Source organism: Electrophorus electricus, chromosome 20 (assembly GCF_013358815.1).
Source record: "Electrophorus electricus isolate fEleEle1 chromosome 20, fEleEle1.pri, whole genome shotgun sequence".
In the NCBI taxonomy this organism is placed as follows: domain Eukaryota; kingdom Metazoa; phylum Chordata; class Actinopteri; order Gymnotiformes; family Gymnotidae; genus Electrophorus; species Electrophorus electricus.
In genome coordinates, this window is record NC_049554.1 from 10,415,978 (window position 1) to 10,436,093 (window position 20,116).

General features: G+C 41.6%; 4 protein-coding genes across 5 annotated transcripts; 3 read left to right on the plus strand and 1 right to left on the minus strand.

The window, feature by feature from the left end:
- The first annotated feature begins 537 nt into the window (after positions 1-537).
- LOC113583726 (deoxyribonuclease gamma-like) lies at positions 538-6,159 on the plus strand. 2 transcript variants are annotated; one of them, XM_027020201.2, is made up of 10 exons: positions 538-650; positions 2,761-2,846; positions 3,018-3,106; positions 3,225-3,311; positions 3,499-3,611; positions 4,380-4,492; positions 4,730-4,887; positions 5,102-5,198; positions 5,820-5,868; positions 6,052-6,159. In XM_027020201.2, exons 2-10 carry the CDS (start codon positions 2,766-2,768, stop codon positions 6,066-6,068), a joined length of 804 nt encoding a protein of 267 aa, XP_026876002.2. In that variant the 5' UTR covers positions 538-650; positions 2,761-2,765; the 3' UTR covers positions 6,069-6,159. The 2 variants fall into 2 exon arrangements, with proteins under 2 accessions (XP_026876002.2, XP_026876003.2); XM_027020202.2 differs by having other exon boundaries at positions 538-638.
- tma7 (translation machinery associated 7 homolog) lies at positions 5,882-7,944 on the minus strand. Its single transcript, XM_027020203.2, has 4 exons — positions 7,844-7,944; positions 7,038-7,093; positions 6,644-6,731; positions 5,882-6,451 (listed from the first exon to the last, which is right to left on the minus strand). Exons 1-4 carry the CDS (start codon positions 7,857-7,859, stop codon positions 6,417-6,419), a joined length of 195 nt encoding a protein of 64 aa, XP_026876004.2. The 5' UTR covers positions 7,860-7,944; the 3' UTR covers positions 5,882-6,416.
- A 46-nt stretch (positions 7,945-7,990) lies between these two features.
- On the plus strand, positions 7,991-10,056 carry ccdc51 (coiled-coil domain containing 51). Its single transcript, XM_027020200.2, has 3 exons — positions 7,991-8,711; positions 8,804-8,968; positions 9,125-10,056. Exons 1-3 carry the CDS (start codon positions 8,397-8,399, stop codon positions 9,914-9,916), a joined length of 1,272 nt encoding a protein of 423 aa, XP_026876001.2. The 5' UTR covers positions 7,991-8,396; the 3' UTR covers positions 9,917-10,056.
- A 1,158-nt stretch (positions 10,057-11,214) lies between these two features.
- Positions 11,215-19,782, plus strand: mcm2 (minichromosome maintenance complex component 2). The gene is made up of 16 exons (XM_027020178.2): positions 11,215-11,289; positions 11,969-12,156; positions 12,497-12,660; positions 13,111-13,377; positions 13,612-13,831; positions 14,341-14,548; positions 14,887-15,021; positions 15,403-15,594; positions 15,714-15,807; positions 15,960-16,210; positions 16,383-16,509; positions 16,882-16,994; positions 17,087-17,329; positions 17,558-17,740; positions 18,602-18,757; positions 19,354-19,782. Exons 1-16 carry the CDS (start codon positions 11,284-11,286, stop codon positions 19,462-19,464), a joined length of 2,658 nt encoding a protein of 885 aa, XP_026875979.1. The 5' UTR covers positions 11,215-11,283; the 3' UTR covers positions 19,465-19,782.
- The last annotated feature ends 334 nt before the right edge of the window (positions 19,783-20,116 follow it).

A 20,116-nucleotide genomic window follows, 5' to 3' on the forward strand; every position in this document is an offset into this window, starting at 1 on the left:
TTTCATGTTAAACATTATTCCCACGGTGCCTGTAATAAATTCAAAGTAACTAAAAAAAACCTTTGATAGTATTATGTGTTGCATTTTAAGCGTTGCGGTTTAGGTAGGCAATGACATTTGGCAACATGAAGGAGAACGGAGAAGTTTGTGGGTCGGTATTTCAGAGCAGCTCGAAGATCCAGATAGCCTGGATATTTGGACATGCACAGTATGTTGTGCAGCCAGTGTTTTGTTACCCTTGGTACATTTTCCATTTAAGCTAGTAAAATGTATTTCTCTTTCATGAGGCCGACTAGTGCTGAATGAGAATAGCCAAAGGGAGCCTTTGATCAGATACCGCATCTCTGTTCCGTCTCCCCAGCCAATGTTGCATGTTATGTCCAAACAAGCTGGTCAAAGACACACCCTTCAGCAGCATTCCAAAGTTCCTCGTGGGGGGGGGGGGGGGGTGTTGTTTAGTTGTGGCTATCCTACAATACTTGGGCTTAAGTTTGGGGCTGGGCCAAACTGAGGCTGGATGTGATTGGCATTTGTGAGTTGGCCAATCATATGGCCTGTTACCCATACGTTATGTTATGCTCATTGCTGGTAAGAGTCACAGAAACAGACTGTTTCCTGTTCTATATCCTTCGACTAAAGTAAGTGATAAAGTAAGTGGAAATATTTTCTTGCTTTTTGAGCATGTTTGCTAGAATAAACAAGGCAATAAATGAAAATATATTTATTGACTTTACTAGTCACACTTTGATCTATATAATTTGAAACTACTTTAAACAGTACATTCCTATTAGTCTTAAAGAACATAAAGACCTTTAGTTTAATTTAAGTTGATTTATAGAAAATCATGTCCTGGGCTTTCTGAGTTTATATTGTTTTAACCCAAAGTGCATTAGAATCACCCATACCAGGTTAAGTCTTTAAACTATGTATTAGAAAATGCCTACGCCTTTTAACTGAACTTTATGCCTACATGTAAAAGTATTGTGGGACTCTTGACTACAGACTATTAAGTCTTTTCCCTGGATCCAATTACAACTCCATTTATTATGGCATCTAGCTGTGAGAAAAACACTGTCCTTTCATTATTTTACTGTGCCTCCCAGGAACTAACAAAATGTCACATGGTAGATTGGGGTTTCTTCAAAACAACTCGCACTGCCTGTTTTATGGCGTCAGAAAATGGTTTCTGATTTAGAAATAGGAATTGGTTTCATTTTGTAAACCTTGCTTTTCAAAAAGGTGTCTTTAACTTAATTGCTTGATTGGATGCTGGACGGAGCTAGATCAGACCCTACACAATATAATATAATATCATTTTCCTACACAAATCTCCCAATAATCTAGGATTACCATAAATCTACCAATAATCTAGGTTCACTATGAACCACTATATCTGTAATAATTCTACACTTAGCCCTCTTGAACAAACATGGTGGTCAGATCTGTAAACGTAACTACAAACTACGCATGACATCTTGTCACTGGACAAAGTCATATGGCTACCCTAAACACTGGTGTTTTTGTAACTACAGCAGTCACGTGCTGATTCATGGCTACAAATTATCAACTTATACATTTATACAATATCAGAGGCCAGGCCTCCAGCCATTGGGCAATGATCATGATATGATTGTAGAGTGCTTGTGACTTTGATCACAGTGAAGATGATCTGTTGGATGTGTGACGCAGACCGGTTTTCCCACCATCAGGCAGGCATGGCCCAACTTTACACCCCTTGAAATATTTTACTTGTAATGCATGGGGAGGATACTCCTGATGAAGGAAAGAGATAATTTCTTTTTTTGTTTGTGTTATGCCAAATATGTCTAATGATTTCACCAAACAGCTGTTTGCAAAAAAGGTTTAAGATAAATAGATTACTTTTTTACTGTGTGGAATGAAAAGCACTTATCCTTATTATATTGTTTATTATATAATACAGTGTATATAGGTCATTTGGGAGTCTCACATTTCTGTACATAATTCTGGACTCTAAATACTTGCTTTTTTTTTTTTTTTCTCATTTCACTATTCTTTTGTTGCATTCTCCTCTGGCCAACAATGGTCACCACAATAATAACAATTTTAAGAGAAAAATAAATAAAAAAATGAAGTACTGACTGTAGTCAACAATATACTTACAGTATATTTACTGTATACTGTATTCAATAATATACCCAGGAAAGGGGCAAACTCATTAAGCATACTACTACGCGATCTGAAAAGTACAGGGCACTTCCTTCAAGAGACTTTGATATACAGATTCAAAGGGGATGAGGGGGCATCTTCCTTTGGCAGACAAAGGGCACTACAATAGTAACAATATAAACAATAAGGAGCAGAATAAGTAGTGAAAGAGAGAGGAAAATAAATAAATAATAGTGAAAACGAGAAAAAAAAGCAATCAATGTCTAGTCCGGTTTTCAAGAAGTCCTAGTGTCAGTATGCGCGTGTCCAAAACCCATCCCGCATGAGAATGCCCATCAAGCACAACAGAGAAGTAGTAGTAGAAACCAACTGATTCTAATTTAGAGGGTCTTGGGCACTATAAAAGTGAATATTGAAATCAACAAATTGAATCATCAACAAATTCTGTCAAATTATAAAGATCTTACAAAATATATATATATATATATATATATATATATATATATATATATATTTGTTTGTTTGTTTGTTTGTTTGTTTGTCTTAACACCTGCAGACATCATCATAAAAAGGTAAAATCTAAAGTAAAACTTTTCTGTTTTTTACATTCAGGCATCATGAAAATAGCTTCTTTCAATGTTCAGAAATTTGGAAAGAGGAAATTATCAGATCCAGCAGTTGTGACAACTCTTGTTCAGGTAAAGATATACACACATCTGACATATTAGCACTGTACTATCTACAGTTTTGGTAAACTGAATGTAATAATTGATAATGCATATTAACTGATAAGCTGCCAAACATCACAAATTAAAAATTAAAATGGAAAGTGCATCATTGCATTATGCTTTGCACGGTTCTTCTTTCAGACAGTGTCACGTTATGATATCGTAGTCATTCTGGAGGTGGTGGATGCAAGTGGGAAAGCCGTGGACATATTTATGAAGGAGCTAAACAAGTAGGCCAGGCAGGCCTGACACTCAATTAATGTGGTTCTGAAGTGAAATTGCAGAAATTACTTAACTGGAAACATTTCCAGTTATGTTAAATTTTGCCTTTTCTTTCTTTTTTAATAGGATCAACCCAAAACGTCCTTTCACTATGAAGATCAGCACACGCTTGGGAAGGACAATGTACAAAGAACAGTTTCTGTTCCTTTATAGGTAAACCCTTTTGCCTTAAGGAGAAAAGCATTCAAGACTGTAGGAATGCCTTTGGGTATGCTGTCATATACAAGATATCTAACTGGCCAGTTAATGGAAACATACCAATTCCATCTCTATGTCTCCTAGCTTGTCCTTGTTATGACTAGTATGTGGAGACTTCGTTAGCTTGCATTTTCAATGACAGGGAGGATCAGGTGAAAGTGATTGGAACTTATCAGTATGAGGACAATCAGCCTGGAGATGAGGATGCATTTGATAGAGAGCCCTATGTTCTGCGGTTCTCCTGTCCCAGCACAGGTAAGAAATAATGCAGGAGTATGCTGAGGAGCTCATCATCAACTACATCCCTCTTTCCCCATACAGTTTTACTTTGTAAGACTGCTGATACAAGGTATCCTATTCTATCCCAGGCCTGAATGGGACATAATGAGATACTATGAGTTTTAAAGATGATTTCAGCTAGTCTTACACTAGATACTCCATTAACTGTTAACAGACATTCTATGTTCTCATGTTGTTGGTAGTTGCTTTGTTAAATCTATCAGTGGCACCAATAATGAATAAAATATAGAAATACAAATGTTCAATAACCTTTAATATTAGATGAGAAAAAGCCTACACCATGCAGATTGAGTCTGAACAGCATATCTTCATAATGTTACTAAAACATACCATGTACTATATAGGCAGTAACAACCAGCATGTTATTTAGATATAGTTAATAATAAATATTTCTACAAGTGCAGATATTTGCACAAATATAGTTCCCTTTGTGGTAAGTGAATTAGTCATTCCACTGACTCTAAATATGCAATCTATAACATGTTTTTGAAAATTTAATGGCATTTGTTTTTAGACTTATGTTAAGCATGTAAACATTTGATAGATTTGTTGATGCATGAACATGGTTCAAATTATAATTGATATCGTTTACATTTCAAGAGAGATATATGCCAGATGCAAGATTTAATTTCCTCGAATTCATTCACCTAATGAACTTTATGATATGAAACCTGTCAATGAAATATAATCAGCTTTATGATTTGGATGTGTGTGTCTTGGAAGTGGTGAAAGATCTAGTAATGATCCCTGTCCACACTAAGCCTGATGACTCTGAGAAGGAGTTAGACGAATTGTATGATGTTGTCCAGGTTGTGAAACAGAAATGGAAAACTGATGTAAGTCTAATTCAACTACACAGCTTTCATCACCAATATAATAAAAATGTGTCTATAATTAAAATATTTAATCCAAATGTTCCACACATAGAAAGGATCCATAAGGATTTAATGTAATTTACTGTAGAGAAATCATCCAGAAAAGTACCCTTTGATGTTCTAGAGGGATATGCAAATATGATAGATTAAAATACATGAACCAAAATGTGAAAATATCATGTTATTTTTCACACTCAGAATATCATGGTTTTAGGAGACTTTAATGCAGATGGCAGTTATGTATCCAAAAAAGAGATGAAGGCGATTCGCATCTTCAGTGACAAAAACTTCCACTGGCTGATCACTGATGATGTTGATACCACCACACGTACGGGAAACGATAATACTTATGACAGGTTTGTTTATCATGATCATACCTAGGTGATGGAAGGAAGCCATACCTGGTTATATTTTCACACACTGACCAATCCTGGCCTGGGAGTGAATTAGTTATTCCACTGACTCTCAATATCACTTCAGATCATTTTGAGCCGAGGCTGTTATTGCCAGGCAAATCTTTTTTGTTGGCCTTACTAATGAATTGACTTGCATCTCTAATTACATACTCAGGATTGTGGTGCATGGAAAGAAATTGCTAGACGCTATTGTGCCAAACTCTGCCAAACCATTTAACTTCCAAAAGGAATTTGGACTGACTGAATCTGATGTAAGTACTATTAATACGTCTTTAAAAATAAAGGCTTGCTGATAGTTTTCAAGTCTTTTCTTTATACAACTTGATAAGTATAAACATGTATTATCAGTGACAATTACTTTTGGATGTCTAAAGCACTTCCAACGTCCTTAGTCAATCTTGGGAATGTGATAGTTTTAATTTCTGTTTGCCAACAAGTGAGTTTTTTGTTTGTTTGTTTGTTTTTTTAAGCAGAAGCAGTGTTTCCATGCACATTTCTCTAGATAACTGTTAGGTCTTGCATCAGTTCTGTTCATTTACATTAACGGCATTTAGCAGTTGCTCTTATACGGAGCAATTTACAAAAGTGCTTTGTCATTTACTCATATAATACATCCTAGCCAGTGCAGTAGCTTAGAGTCCAATACACCAATGATCTAGAATACTGTAGAAATACATGGATTATTGCTGATGCCTATAAGTACAAAATACATAAGGCTTACCTTAAACAATGATAAGTGCAATAATCACTAAGTGCTGTTCATGAATTTGAAGGGTCTCTACCATCAGTGTGTATTTGATTAGTCTTCTCATCTCACTTCAGTCAGTTGGTGTTATACCTTAAGCATCTCTTTGTAAAACATCCCTGTCCAGGCACTCAAAGTCAGTGATCATTACCCCGTGGAGGTGGAACTCAAAGAAGGTGAATCTGCTGGTCATACTTAGTAGCAGAGCACTTTATTTTGTACATTTTCACCATTATGGTAGACTTTTTCCAACAAAGTAAAGAACAAGGAACTGAACATTATACACACAATAATCACAAAACATAGAACTGTCAATTGTCTGTACCTCTCTTTTGCATTAAAGTATCATCTTGTTTTAGGCAAGCGTGGCAAATAGAAAAGATGGAAAAAGCCTGAAGGAAGGAAACCAGCTTCTGAACATGGGCTAAGCATGGATTAAAACAATTTACAATAAAATGTATCTTTAATGTTGTGTGCTAAAGTTTTTTTTCTTCCTAAATACCTTTTGATATGTAGTGAGCAGAGTGTATGTATATATTCCATCTATTATGCATACAAAATGTAAATACAGCAGTAAGTTACAAAACTTTATTTGATACGGTTTCCTTACAAAAGGATTGTAAAGTAAATAAAAATGCTATTTTCTGTGAACCCACACTAGACAGAATGGCAGTTCATTAAAGCAGTTCCAAAACATGTACAGCAAGTCAACACATATTACAATTCATTTCTTTCCAGACTTTTTGATTCCACCAGTCCCTGTAAAAAGACAAGACAGTACAAATAACTGAAAATTATGCATTTTTGTGTCCTTAAGAGTATGCAAACACAATATCCCTTACTGAAACAGTGCAAGTATCTACTGTCGTCATCAAGGGCTACTTGAGCTTTAATTCACTACTAGCTACAATGACAGCCATGACATGCTTTTCTTGACAAACAGACAGATACCTAAAGGTCCTTTCCCTGCTGCTTTAGCTTTCAATGCATCCATGGCTTTTTGATCCTCCTTCTGTTTCTGTTTGAAGGCTACTTCATCCTGTAGTATGTGTGGAAAGGAAAAACAAACATGTTTGTGTTCAGATGGATCTTCAAACAGTAGATAGCCAAACCTGTGCTGGGTCCTGTTTGCCAAAATAATCATACTGTTAAGATAATCTTAAATGGGAGAGAAAGACACTGTGGTCAGTGTAATACTTGCTCTACCACTTAAAGATGATCTGTGTTTGACAGTGACTTTGGGAAACTCAGCCCTTATCTTTTACCACGTGTGTGAGGCATGCATCACAGTTTACCCAACAGTTACTTCAGTTTGCTGTGTGTTGTTCTCTAATGATAAACTCACATCATCCATCTCCTTTGCTTGTTTCTTGGGAGCCTTGAGGGGTTTCTTCTTACCTCCTGGAGGTGTAAATAAATAAATGTCAGACCTAATCCACATGTCACATCTAATTATGGAGGTAGTTAAAAAGGTAGAGATGAACCACCAGTCAGATGCACCTATTGGACAAATGGGATTGTACAAGAGGTTAATCTTTTCAAAGCTGTGATTCATAGTTTTAGTCTAATGTCTATTACTGGGAACAGACTGCCCTTTATAACAAAAATAATACAGACCGTAATGTAATCACACACACACACACACACACACACACACACACACACACACACACACACACACACGAGCAGCAGTTAAAAAATTTAAAAAAAAAAAGGCTCCGAAGAAAACGGACCAAGCTAGCTAAGTAAAATGCCGACATGAGGTTACTGGGGTACCTTAGCCTACTGGACAACATAGGCTGGGTAGCTAGCAAAGCTACTTCTTTGTATAACACAACAGCAACATGCAATCGACAAACTAAACAGTTGCGATGCTTTTGCCATATCGCTAGCTAGCTAGCTAACGTGACATAAACTGGCACAAAGTAAGCTAGCTAGCCTAATTTAGATATGCTGGCTAGGTTAGCTAGTTCTCTAGATCGCATGTTTGTCCAGCTAATGCTAGCTAATCTATCTGGCCGGCTTTCTAAGGCTAGCTGGCGTAGTCAGATAAGGTCTTTGGACAACCTAAAGATTCAGGGACTACTAAAATAAAACACGCCCTGTGTCGCAGGGTTCAGGTAATACGACAAACCCCCTCACACGTCTTACCTTCTCTTCCGGACATGTTTGCTAGAAACGGTGCAGTGTGAGCAGGACTCCCTCCTCTCGAGCTTCGTTCAGGAGCTCAGGCAACAAGCGTTGAACCGGAAATAATAGTCTCATCACGCGCCCGAAGATGTAATTCTCCTTCCGTAGCCTGACTGCACACTGCGAGTTAGCAGCCGTATTTGTGAATCAGCCAATGTGTTCAGTTTCTTACTCGACGATTGACAGTACTATCTAAACGGATAATATTCAGATGTTCCGTCGGTACGGTATCGTCATTTAGATTCACGAGTTTAGACTCTGATAGTTAGCTAATATTTAGCTGCCAGGTCAGTTATTGATCTATAACAGTATTGCAATTGTGTTGCTTGTCATCTGTCCATTTGGGTCAGATATTTAGGAATTTAGGTATATATAGTTATAGTTTTACTCTTATCTTTAAACTGATTCAAAGAGTAGGGGAATACTGCCCTCTGTTTATTGTAACCACATTACAGAGTCCTTTAAGGTCACAAGTTGGATAGTGTTGCCCCCCCCCCCCAAATGAAAGTGTTCAATGAGTTGTAGAGGGAGCTGCATAATGCCAAGGAAGTATGGCACGTGCTTCTACCTGCTCAACTTCCCTAGCAGACTCCAGTGGCATGTCTCCATATACAGAACTTACTCCTCCCACAAGCAAAATCCACAGGACAAAATTCTGTCAGCTCAGGAGTGGACATCGACCGCGGTAAAGAATGTGGCAGAGATCGGGAAACAGTGGGGGCAGAATTCTGTGAAAACCGTGACAGCTACTGCCAATTACTGGTGGGGAAAATATGAGGAATTTATTGGCCTCAATGAAGTTAGAGATGCTCAGTCCAAGGTTGCAGAGGTAAGTTATGTGGAATAAGTACAGAAATTATATTTCATGTTAGTGTAACATCTTTGTGTTCTCATATGTATGTGTTCATGTTTTGTCGTAAGGCAGAGAAGCAGTTCATGGTAGCCAGAGGAATGGTCCGGGAGTCGCATTCAAGTTTGGAGACTCTTCAGACAAGACTTAAGGAAGTTAGAGATCGCCTGGACCGAGTATCGCGAGAGGAGGCACATTACCTTGAACTAGCGACACTGGAACACAAGTTACTTCAGGTGGGGTGGATCATTAAGAGAGACCCCTAATATGTATTAAAGTCTCTGTGTGGTCTTCAGTGCACTACAGCTTATCACTCTATTAACTTGAAACCTTGATAAAATTAATATATATACATGTAATGCTTTCAAGCTTTAACTTCTTTATGTGAATAGGAAGAGCGGCGTCTCAAAACAGCCTACGAAAATGCAGAGGGGGGAGAACGTGAGAAATTTGCCCTGTTCTCTGCTAGTGTGCGAGAGAGTCACGAGAAGGAGCGGTCGCGGGCTGAACGCACCAAGAACTGGTCCATCATCGGATCGGTGCTTGGCGCCATCATCGGGGTAATAGGGTCCACTTATATAAACAGGGTTCGCCTCCAAGAACTGAAAAGCCTGCTTCTGGAGGCTCAGAAGGGACCAGCAAACCTACAGGAAGCTATTAAAACCCAAGCCAGTTTGCACAAGGACCAGCAAGAAGAACTCAGAGGCCTCATAGAGTTGCTTAGGGCAGCCATTAAAGACGAGGCAGGTGAGGTGCGAGATGCCGAGCGTGTGTCTGTTCCAGTGACAGAGGCAGTGACCGCTGAAGGCCCTACCCCCAAGGCCAGTGTCTCGGAAGGAGCCGTCAGAGAGATACTGCTCCGCAGCCAAAGAGCTCAGGATCTCATGGAGGACCTTAAACCCCAGCTGAAGCAGCTGGAGCAGAGAATGAGAAGGGTGGTGGCCGAGCTTCAGGCTGTGAAGACATCCGTAGCGGGCCGTCCCACCGAGTTGCCGGTCATCCAGGCCACGGATGCGCAGTTCTTGGTGTGCAACACGGAGAGTGTCATCAAAGGACTTGACCAAACAGAGAAGAGATTGGAGGCTCAGATTAATAAAACTACTCTGTATAACACTATTCTTACTTACACAGCATTTGCTTTAACAATGCCAGTGTTGTATATTATCTTTAAAGGTACACAATGAAGTGGTGTAGGACACTTTATACGCACTGGAGGGCCCATCTTAGTCAAATAAGTAACCTGAGATTTTATAAAGGAGGTTGGAATTGCCAAGGTATTATGCACCAAGTCATGGTAAATGTTGATTAAAAATGTTAAATTTGAGCCTGTTACGTTTCACTTTATTTAAACTAAGTTTCCTCAAGTACAAATATGAATTAGAAATGAGCCAGTATAAATGACAGTTTACACTGAGCTGTATTTTAAATAGCTAACAGTGGAACAATATCGTGCCACCTTGTAAGAGATGATTACATTTTCACACTTGGACCGCTTCAGCGTTTCAAAAGGTCTCGGAACATAGTATGCATATACGAGCATGTCAAATTAACACAGGGTGCTTTTACATATATCCTAGCTCTTTAAATGAACCGAATTGAGTTCTGAAAAGTGAAAGCTATGTTTTTACAGTGCACGAATCAAGCGGATCACAAGAGGAAGCTTCACGAAGCTTTTGCGGCTTCGTCATATGTGCCGATACGATTTCGAAGCATTAATGCACTGAAAACTCCGACACCAGATCAGAGTGACACCTGGTGGTTTGCACTTATTGTAGCAGTAGTAAGGTTAAAACGGCGAACTACTGCAAGCTACACGTTACTCCATTTATTTGAGTTGTTCCTATCACCACTGGGACAATCTTGGTAACCTTACACATTCTTTCTATTCTTTCTGGAGGGACCTTGGATATAAAACGTTGATCCAGCATCGTGATTCCCCGCTCCGCCACATAGAATATTATTCTAACGTATAAAACTAGATTTATTATTTATATATGTATCACTTAGCAATTACCCTGTGATCAACGAAGCCATAAAACCGATGAATAAATATTTCAGGGAATTTTAAAGCCCTTAGTTATTTTAGTTTTTATTAAATTTGTACATTTTACATTATATTGCTAAAATATGCTCCATGTACACTTACGTCGTTCAGGTAGGCATTTAAAGATAATGCGTAGGCTATAATTCCTCTCTCTCTGTGTGTGTGTGTGTGTGTGTGTGTGTGTGTGTGTATATATATATATATATACACACACACACACACACACACACAGAGGGAAAAAAAAAAAAAATATATATATATATATATATATATATATATATATATATATATACACACACACACACACACACACACACACACACACACTATGGTCGTGACGCTTTCATCGACGGACCAATTAAAATACAGACAGACTCGTCCTCATTCAATATTCGTGACCTTTCGCGCGCTTTATGGTCACATGGAAACTTTCGCGCGAAAAATTTCCCTTGCCTGGAAAAAAAAAAACAGTCTGAAGTGAACAGGCTTGTACACAAACGCAGGACGATGGCGGTGAGTAAAATAATGCCAAAATCATTTCAATTTTACAGGACTACGAGGTTACATAAAATTCAATAAGTTAAAATTACAATAAGTAGCACTGTTTTATTGCGGCGAAATATTAAAATAGTGCTAGCTAACCAACTTTCAAGACACGTTCTCGTGGATTCATCATTGATTCCAGTTAAATTTTGTTTAAACGTGGTATTAACGAGGGTATGGCGAAGGGTTATAGTGCTGACCTAGGTAGCGAATTCAGTGTTTGTCTAAGGGTATATTTACTGGACATTTACTAAAGTTGCTCTATTTACTGGACAAATTAAATAGCAAAGATAATTCAGTTTTCGAATGGTTCGGTCAGCATGTTTGCCCAACTAGGCCTATTTTGCAAACTTGTCGTTAGGATTACCATGGTGAAATGTCCAAGTGGAAAAGAAACAAAGTCTCCAATAGGGTTGACTCGTACAAAATTAGAACTGCGTAATAATATTAACATGTCCACAAAATGCAACAATTCGGTTGTGATTCCAGTAAAGCGCTTGCTGGCTACGTTTTTAAGTCCTGGAGTTCAGTTGGCGATATGTGGACATATCCATTAGCTAGCTAGCGGGTTCATAATTAGAGATGTTCTGATAAACAGTAAGGCTACGACTGAGGAAACTAACGCGAGCTGACTATTCTTTGTCCGCAGGATTCATCCGAGTCTTTCCACGTGGCTACGAGCCCCAGCCGTGGCTCTCGGCGGGGCGACTTAACCTCGAGCCCAGGAAGAGACTTGCCACCATTTGAGGATGAGTCCGAAGGTCTGCTGGGAGAAAACGTGCCTGTGGATGAGGAGGATGGAGAAGGGGAGGAGCTGATTGGCGATGGGATGGAGATGTGAGACCCTTTCCTTATCAAGTTTGTACTTAAACATGTTGGTTCAATGCATTATGCCTATGGTGCTGCCTTTGCGGAATGCATGACTCGAAGTAAGTGTACTGTCCATACCTGACGTATTCCTAATATGTGATCAAACTCATGCTGTCTGCTGCAGTTCCTTCCATGTTCTGAACCATGCTTTCTCCTGTTTTGATTTGGTTCTGTTTGGTTCTTTGGTTCTGTTTCCTGGAACCTCAGCCCACCTCCTTTTACCTTTTTTTTTTTTTTTTTTTTTAACCTTTTACCACATTGGTACTTTTTGCATCAACCACCAAGTCTTCTAACTCGTTATGAACAGGGACTACCGTGCCATCCCAGCGCTGGATCGCTATGAGGAGGAAGGCCTGGATGATGCTGAGGACCTGAGCGAGCTCTCTCCAGGAGCCCGTGCTGCTGCCGAGGAGGCTATGAGACGCCGAGACCGTGAGCAGGGCCTTAGCCGTCTGGGCAGGGTGCTGTACGGTGAGTTTACTGAAGGGTGTAGAGAAGTGGCGCTGTAAATGAGCTGCTATTATGCTGCTATTCAAACTGCTGTTTACTCTTTCATAATATCAATATACCAAGTGTAGTATAAAATGGCTCTGTTTCCACTTGCTTTTCTCTAGACTCTGGTGAATAGGGGAAAGCTGTCTCTGAGATTGTTGGATTTTATAAATCATGCTCATTATATATTGATTATATTGTTATTTATCCTGTGCTAGTAGCAAGTAGTATATTATGTGTGTTTGTGTTATATGAGGTATTAATGCTTGTTTAGTGATTCTAGTATGTAGTGAAATCACGTCCAGATGATCTCCATGCAGCTAATGGCGAACCTAGCATGCTCTGAGTGATGGTACTACCTCACTTTGGCTGGATCTGTGTAAATTGGGTCCTGATCCTGTGGCACGTTGCTCTGTTTCATTTGCGCAGACAGTGAAGACGAAGATGACGAACGGCCGTCGAAGAGGCGTCGGCGTCTGGCGGAGCGGGCAGCCGAGGGCGTTGAGGGTGAGGACGAGGAGATGATCGAGAGCATCGAGAACCTGGAGGACATGAAGGGCCACTCTGTCCGTGAGTGGGTGTCCATTGCTGCTCCTCGGCTGGAGATCTACCACCGCTTCAAGAACTTTCTGCGCACACATGTGGACGAGCACGGGCATAATGTATTTAAGGAGAGGATCAGCGACATGTGTAAAGGTAGGTCATTTTAAAAAGACAAAACCAACAAAAAGCTAATTTAAGCTTGTTCTAATGCTGACCTATAATAAATGGCTTGTGTGCTAATTTATTTGTTGAATATGAATGTATTATCCTTAAAGAGTAACCGAGAACAGTAATAACTGACAAGAAGCTTGCTTGAGCTTGTTTCTTGCAATATCTTATGTCTAGTCATTTCAGTGGTGTCACTTTTACTATTTTGGAAACTTGTAGAAAACAAGGAGAGCTTGCTGGTGAACTACGAGGAGCTGGCCTCCCGAGAGCATGTGCTAGCGTACTTCCTCCCTGAGGCCCCTGCTGAAATGCTGAAGATCTTTGATGAGGCGGCCAAAGAAGTTGTGCTGGCCATGTACCCCAAATACGAGCGCATAGCCCATGAGATCCACGTCCGCATCGGCAACCTGCCACTGGTGGAGGAGCTGCGCTCACTCAGGTGCGACATCGAACCAGCACGCAGCTGCTGTTTAATATAGGCTAGGTCAGTTTTGATATAGACCACATTAAGATGTAGGGCATGCATTGCAGTAGTGGACTTCCTGTTACTAGGCAAGCTCATGTTTCGGGATTGGGGATATTTCTTAAAGACGCATTTCTCAGAAAATTGAATGACTTGAACAACATTTACATTTGATTTAATATAAATCATATATTTAATATAAATCAAATAATACAAATCGGTACCATCTTAAAATGAGCCCATGGTTAAACCGTGGTCATGATCCTCAGCTCTGATTCTCTGTTTTGGCATTTCTTGTTCGAATTAGACCACGGCTAGATTCGTAGACCATTCACGTATTAATCCTTGTCGGTGACTAGTGTGTTTTTTCTCAGTGGAGAAGACTTAGGAATTGCATTTCATAACTAGGCCTGAGGTTTGTCTGAACAGCATCTCCAGTGTGTGTAAATCCTGTTTTTCCTGTGCCTTGCTTGCCTTCCTCATAGGCAACTACACCTGAACCAACTAATCCGCACCAGCGGCGTCGTGACCAGCTGCACGGGAGTTCTGCCCCAGCTTGGCATGGTCAAGTACAACTGTAACAAGTGTAACTTCATCCTGGGCCCCTTCTTCCAGTCGCAGAACCAGGAAGTGAAGCCAGGCTCCTGTCCAGAATGTCAGTCTCTTGGGCCTTTTGAAATCAACATGGAACAGGTAACGTGCCAGTGAAAAGGTTTAATATTCAACAGTCTTGTCTGGGGTGGCTTAACTTTTTAAATTGAATATAGTCCACTGTATTTAAATTGCCATATAGAAGGTATTGTTTTTGGCAATATTTTCATGTTTAACTAAAGTGCTGTTAGAAGTAGACTGTTGCCGTGGCAGCAGCAGAATGGCGAAACCGAATATAGACGAGGTCAATGCTACTGATTCTGAATGAAAGCCAGCAAGGCTTGCCCACGTTCTGAGTGAAGGGCACCCACCTTCTGCCCAAAATTGCACTCGTTAGCCCTGCTGCGGTGCTCTCTGCTAACTGATGGTTAATCCTGCAGACAGTGTATCAGAACTACCAGCGCATTACCATCCAGGAGAGCCCTGGGAAGGTGGCTGCGGGCCGTCTGCCTCGCTCCAAAGACGCCATCCTGCTCGCCGACCTGGTGGACATCTGCAAACCGGGAGATGAGATTGTGAGTTCTGCACTCGGGACTGGCCCCCATTCTTTTATTTTTGTTTTAATTTTTGGATGAATTGGGTACCGAATTGAAGGAGGTTACTGTAAATGTTGAAGTGCTTAAAAGCCAGTTAGGACCGGTTTCCTAGATCTAGTTTGCATAATGCTGATCTGATTGCTAATATTCGTTATTGGTACTTGGGGGGGGCGGGGGGGGGGGGGTAGTAATGATGATATATTTAACCAATATAAAAGACATTATAGATTTTAATGTATTGAAAAATGTTTGGTGCACAGAACACGGCATTTGTTGGGTTTCTGGAGAAACGAAGTCAGGGAAGTCATCACACTTGCAGTCTCTGCGTCCTGGTGTAAATATCCTCTCTGTCCTTATCAGGAGCTGACGGGTATCTACCACAACAACTATGACGGCTCTCTGAACATGGCCAACGGCTTCCCAGTGTTCGCCACTGTGATCCTGGCTAACCACATCGCCCGGAAGGATGAGGGCGCTGCTGTGGCCGAGCTCACAGACGAGGACGTCAAGGCCATCATGGCCCTCTCCAAGGATGAGCGCATCGGAGAGAGGGTGAGCTCAGGATGCAAGTTGAGGTGGCAGGCGGATTGTCCTATCCCCGCAGAGTAGGAAACGGGATAGGGGCAGGGCGTGTTTGTTGTGGTCTCACCCAGGTTGTCGTGTCCCTGCAGATCTTTGCCAGCATCAGCCCTTCCATCTACGGCCATGAAGACATCAAGAGGGCGCTGGCTCTTGCGCTGTTTGGCGGAGAGGCAAAGAATCCAGGTGGGCAGCTCAACGAACATGACAGAAGTACTTGTTCAATAATCATGGGGTTTGCGCACAACGCATGGTGTTGCCCGTCATGCTGTTTGGGCTGGTTACTTCATTTGTACTTTCCGACATGGAGACGTGAATGCCCCTCTCCTTGCCCACAGGAGGGAAACACAAGGTGCGCGGGGACATCAACGTGCTGCTGTGCGGAGACCCGGGAACAGCAAAATCCCAGTTCCTCAAGTACGTGGAGAAGGTGGCGAGCCGAGCGGTGTTCACCACGGGCCAGGGCGCCTCCGCTGTGGGTCTGACGGCTTATGTGCAGAGACACCCGGTGAGCCGTGAGTGGACCCTAGAGGCCGGCGCACTTGTGCTGGCTGACAGAGGGGTCTGCCTTATCGACGAGTTTGACAAGGTTAGAGGCCAGAACAGCTGGCTCCCACTTCGCTTACACTTTCTTCCTTCTAATTTTCAACTCCATCTCTGCTTTGTTTCACCATATGACATCAAGCGACATTGATGTTCATTTGTGATTTGAAAGTGCTTGTATATACCTTTTTGACTTCTAGCACTTTGGTGTTCTCTAGATGAACGACCAGGACCGCACCAGTATCCACGAAGCCATGGAGCAGCAGAGTATCTCCATCTCCAAAGCTGGCATTGTCACTTCCCTGCAGGCACGCTGTACTGTCATAGCTGCTGCTAACCCCATCGGTGCGTGCAGTATTTTACCCAGGAAACTGCCTATAATGCTAATTTGGCCCAGGCTGATATATATTTTTATTTATTTTTTCTCTCCTCTTTTTCCCATTTATGATCTTTTTTTTTTATAAGGTTACGGTTTGTTTTTTGTTTATTTTAACCTTTTTGTTTCAGTTATAATAAACATTTCATTGTTATGTATTTATTTTGCACTTGAGGAGAGCAGCACTGTTACAAACCTAACAGTGCTATATATTATGTAATTTGTTTGTATATAATGGTGCACTATTGTTGCACTGGACACGAGTGTCTAAACCCTAAATGCAACAGCAGAAAGCGCAGACCACTCTTAGACTTAGGCACTTACTTGTGACCTCTTCCAAGGTGGCCGATATGACCCGTCGCTCACCTTCTCAGAGAACGTGGACCTGACGGAGCCCATTGTGTCTCGTTTCGACATCTTGTGTGTGGTCAGGGACACTGTAGACCCAGTGCAGGTAAGGCGGTCCACGCGACCGGCGCTTTTCCTTACGTAGGTTCCCTGTACCCCTGAAGCTTCACCATGGTTTTGCTCTCTCGCTCTGTAAAGGATGAGATGCTTGCTCGCTTCGTGGTTGGCAGCCACATTAAGCATCACCCTAGCAACAAGGAAGGAGGTGTGGCTGGGCTGGAGGAGGTGGTGCTGCCCAACTCCTCTGATGTGCCACCCATCCCTCAAGAACTGCTCAGAAAGTACATTGTCTATGCCAAGGAGCGAGTGCGGCCCAAGCTTAACCAGATGGACCAGGACAAGGTGGCCCGTATCTACAGTGACCTCCGCAAGGAGTCCATGGTGAGAGCTCCTGCGTCAGCAGAAACCGATGTGCAGTCGGGTCCGCCTTGGCACAAAGTTTCGGCCTTTTGTCTCAATCACGTCTTGGATGTGTTTGGCCTGGTTTTTATCGCAGCTTCTGCAAAATACTGTCCAGCACACTTTAGCTGCGTGGCGGTTGATGGAATAATATATTTCTGACTATGCCATGGCTCGTGCCCTCTCTTCCTGCTCCCTCCCTTCCGACAGGCCACGGGCAGCATCCCCATCACGGTCCGTCACATCGAGTCCATGATCCGTATGGCGGAGGCCCACGCGCGCATGCACCTACGTGACTATGTGCAGGAGGACGACGTGAACATGGCCATCCGCGTCATGCTGGAGAGCTTTATTGACACGCAGAAGTTCAGTGTGATGAGGAGCATGAGGAAGGTGTGGGGAATGTAGTCTCTTGCACAGTCTGTAGCCCCTTTTTTTTCTAAACACATACTTGCTATTAGGGAAAATTCTCCATTTTCTTTAACCTGTCCTCCCCTTGGTACCACCATCAACCTCTGATTTGGTTTGTTCTTCCTTGGGTCCCTGGGGTATTTGTAGTTGAGTAGTCACAGTCAGAGATGCCGAGAAGCGCACAGTGTTTTTGTTTTCATGAGACTACAATGTAAAAAAACAAACATTTCGAGATGAACATGTCTATAAAGAGCATTTGCATATCCAAACAAACAGTATGTTTAGTATAGACAACAATAAAAGACTTTTGCTACACTGAGATTTAGACACCACAATTTGTGGCATTCGGGCTTTATTGATTTCAAGTAGGATGACCTTTAATGTTAATGGAAGGTGTTACAGTTTGCTGTTTTTAATTAACCCTGGTCCTGTCCATAAGGCACACCTGAGCACTCCTTTGCACTCTGTCCGCTGACTACCGTGTCTATAGCTAAAGTCTGAACCCGCTTCAGTGCTTTGTTTTACGTGCATATTAAAACATGGCCTGAAGGTTATACAAGTATAACAGCATTAACTTAATGTGGGTCATGTGCAAGTAAACACTGATGCACTACCAGGCAGCCTTCTGTATCTTTCCAACACCGAGTCTGCAGTGGTGCCAAGTAGTTTTTGTACATTGGCCTGGAATACACTGGACATTGTTTCCCAGAGAGCATGCAACTGTCATACCCATAAATATTTAAGTCACTGCCAAATGTAAGCTTGGAGAAAAACTAATTTACTGTGCTTTTGTTTTTTCTCTGGTTGTTTGGTCTCTTCCGGGCTCGTGTCCACTGTCTGCAGACATTTGCGCGCTACCTGGCCTTCCGGCGGGACAACAACGAACTGCTGCTCTTCATCCTCAAGCAGCTGGTGGCCGAGCAGGTGGCCTACCAGCGCAACCGCTACGGCGCCCAGCACGACATCATCGAGATCCCAGAGAAGGACATGGCGGACAAGGTGACCCGACTCCTAACCTTTTGACCCTTGACCCCTTAGATCTTACCTACCTTTTGGGGGGTTGCAGGTGGGGGCTGTGTGCTCTCACTACTTTTCATCACGGTGCGTTCAATGATTAGCTGCCCAGTACATATGAAAATATTAGCAGTTTGCACGTGTTCAAAATTTCTCTTTATCTGGCAAAACACTGGTGAATAAGGGGATGACTAAAATTTCATCTCCAGCATCCACACACACACACACACACACATTATAAACGTACATGTGTGTATGTGTCTCTATTGAGAGAGAGAGAGAGACAGATAAAAAAAAAAAAGTGAATGAATGGCTCTTGGCCCAAGTGTGTACTTCAGTTTGAATAATCATTGTGCTTTATGTACAAATTGATGGCTACTTTTAGTGTAGAAGTCCAAATTGTTTTAAAAAGGAGCTTAAACTTGCAAATGCACATAGGGGTTAAATAGATTTCCTTGCTTAAATTCCTCACAATTTTTTAAGTGTGAAATTGATGAGGAAATGGACACTAACTTGCCTTTTAGGTGACTGCTATAATTCAGTACATTGAAACTCATTGCATGCTCTCTCCATCACTGTAGGCTCGACAGATCAACATCCACAACCTGTCTGCGTTTTATGACAGCGACCTGTTCCGCTTCAACAGGTTCTCCCACGATGCCAAGAAGAAGCTCATCGTACAGCAGTTTTAGGCCCAGCTGCATTGGTGGAACTGTTTCACTAGCATATGGAGAACGTACTCCACTTGACAACACTTCCCCCCCCCCCCACTTTGGTCCCAGGCTTGGGCATGTACAAATTTTGATATGGACAAAATCGTTTGACGGGGGAAAGATTAACCTGCTTTTGCAAAACGGGTGGTATGCTTCTTTTTGTACTTTTGGTATTGTCAAATGCAGACATGCTCTGCATCTGTAGGAGCTGATGTGAAGAAAAAGAAAATGTTCCATGTTGTAAAAAATAGTGATTGTGTTTCTTGATGTGTGGAATAAAATTGTAGCCTATGTATAGAAGAGTGTTTAGAAAGATTTGTGCTCCGATTAGTGGTAATATGATTCCACATGTGTGGCTTTTAGCAATATCTTACTTCAATATCCAAATAAAACTATGCGTTGAGTGTTAAGAATATACATTTACAATTTAAACATTTGGTGTCACTCATGCAAAAATGTTTGACATAGCTACACCTTGTATGATAGGAGAACATTTAATGTTACACAGGAAGAATCTTGACGGGCACTGGTGTTGGGCTTGAATTCAGGTGGAACTGGTGTCAACTTTGACCTCCGGTCCTTCTTGGTTAACTGGTCCCATTTATATTGTCAGCGTGGCCCAATGCTTACC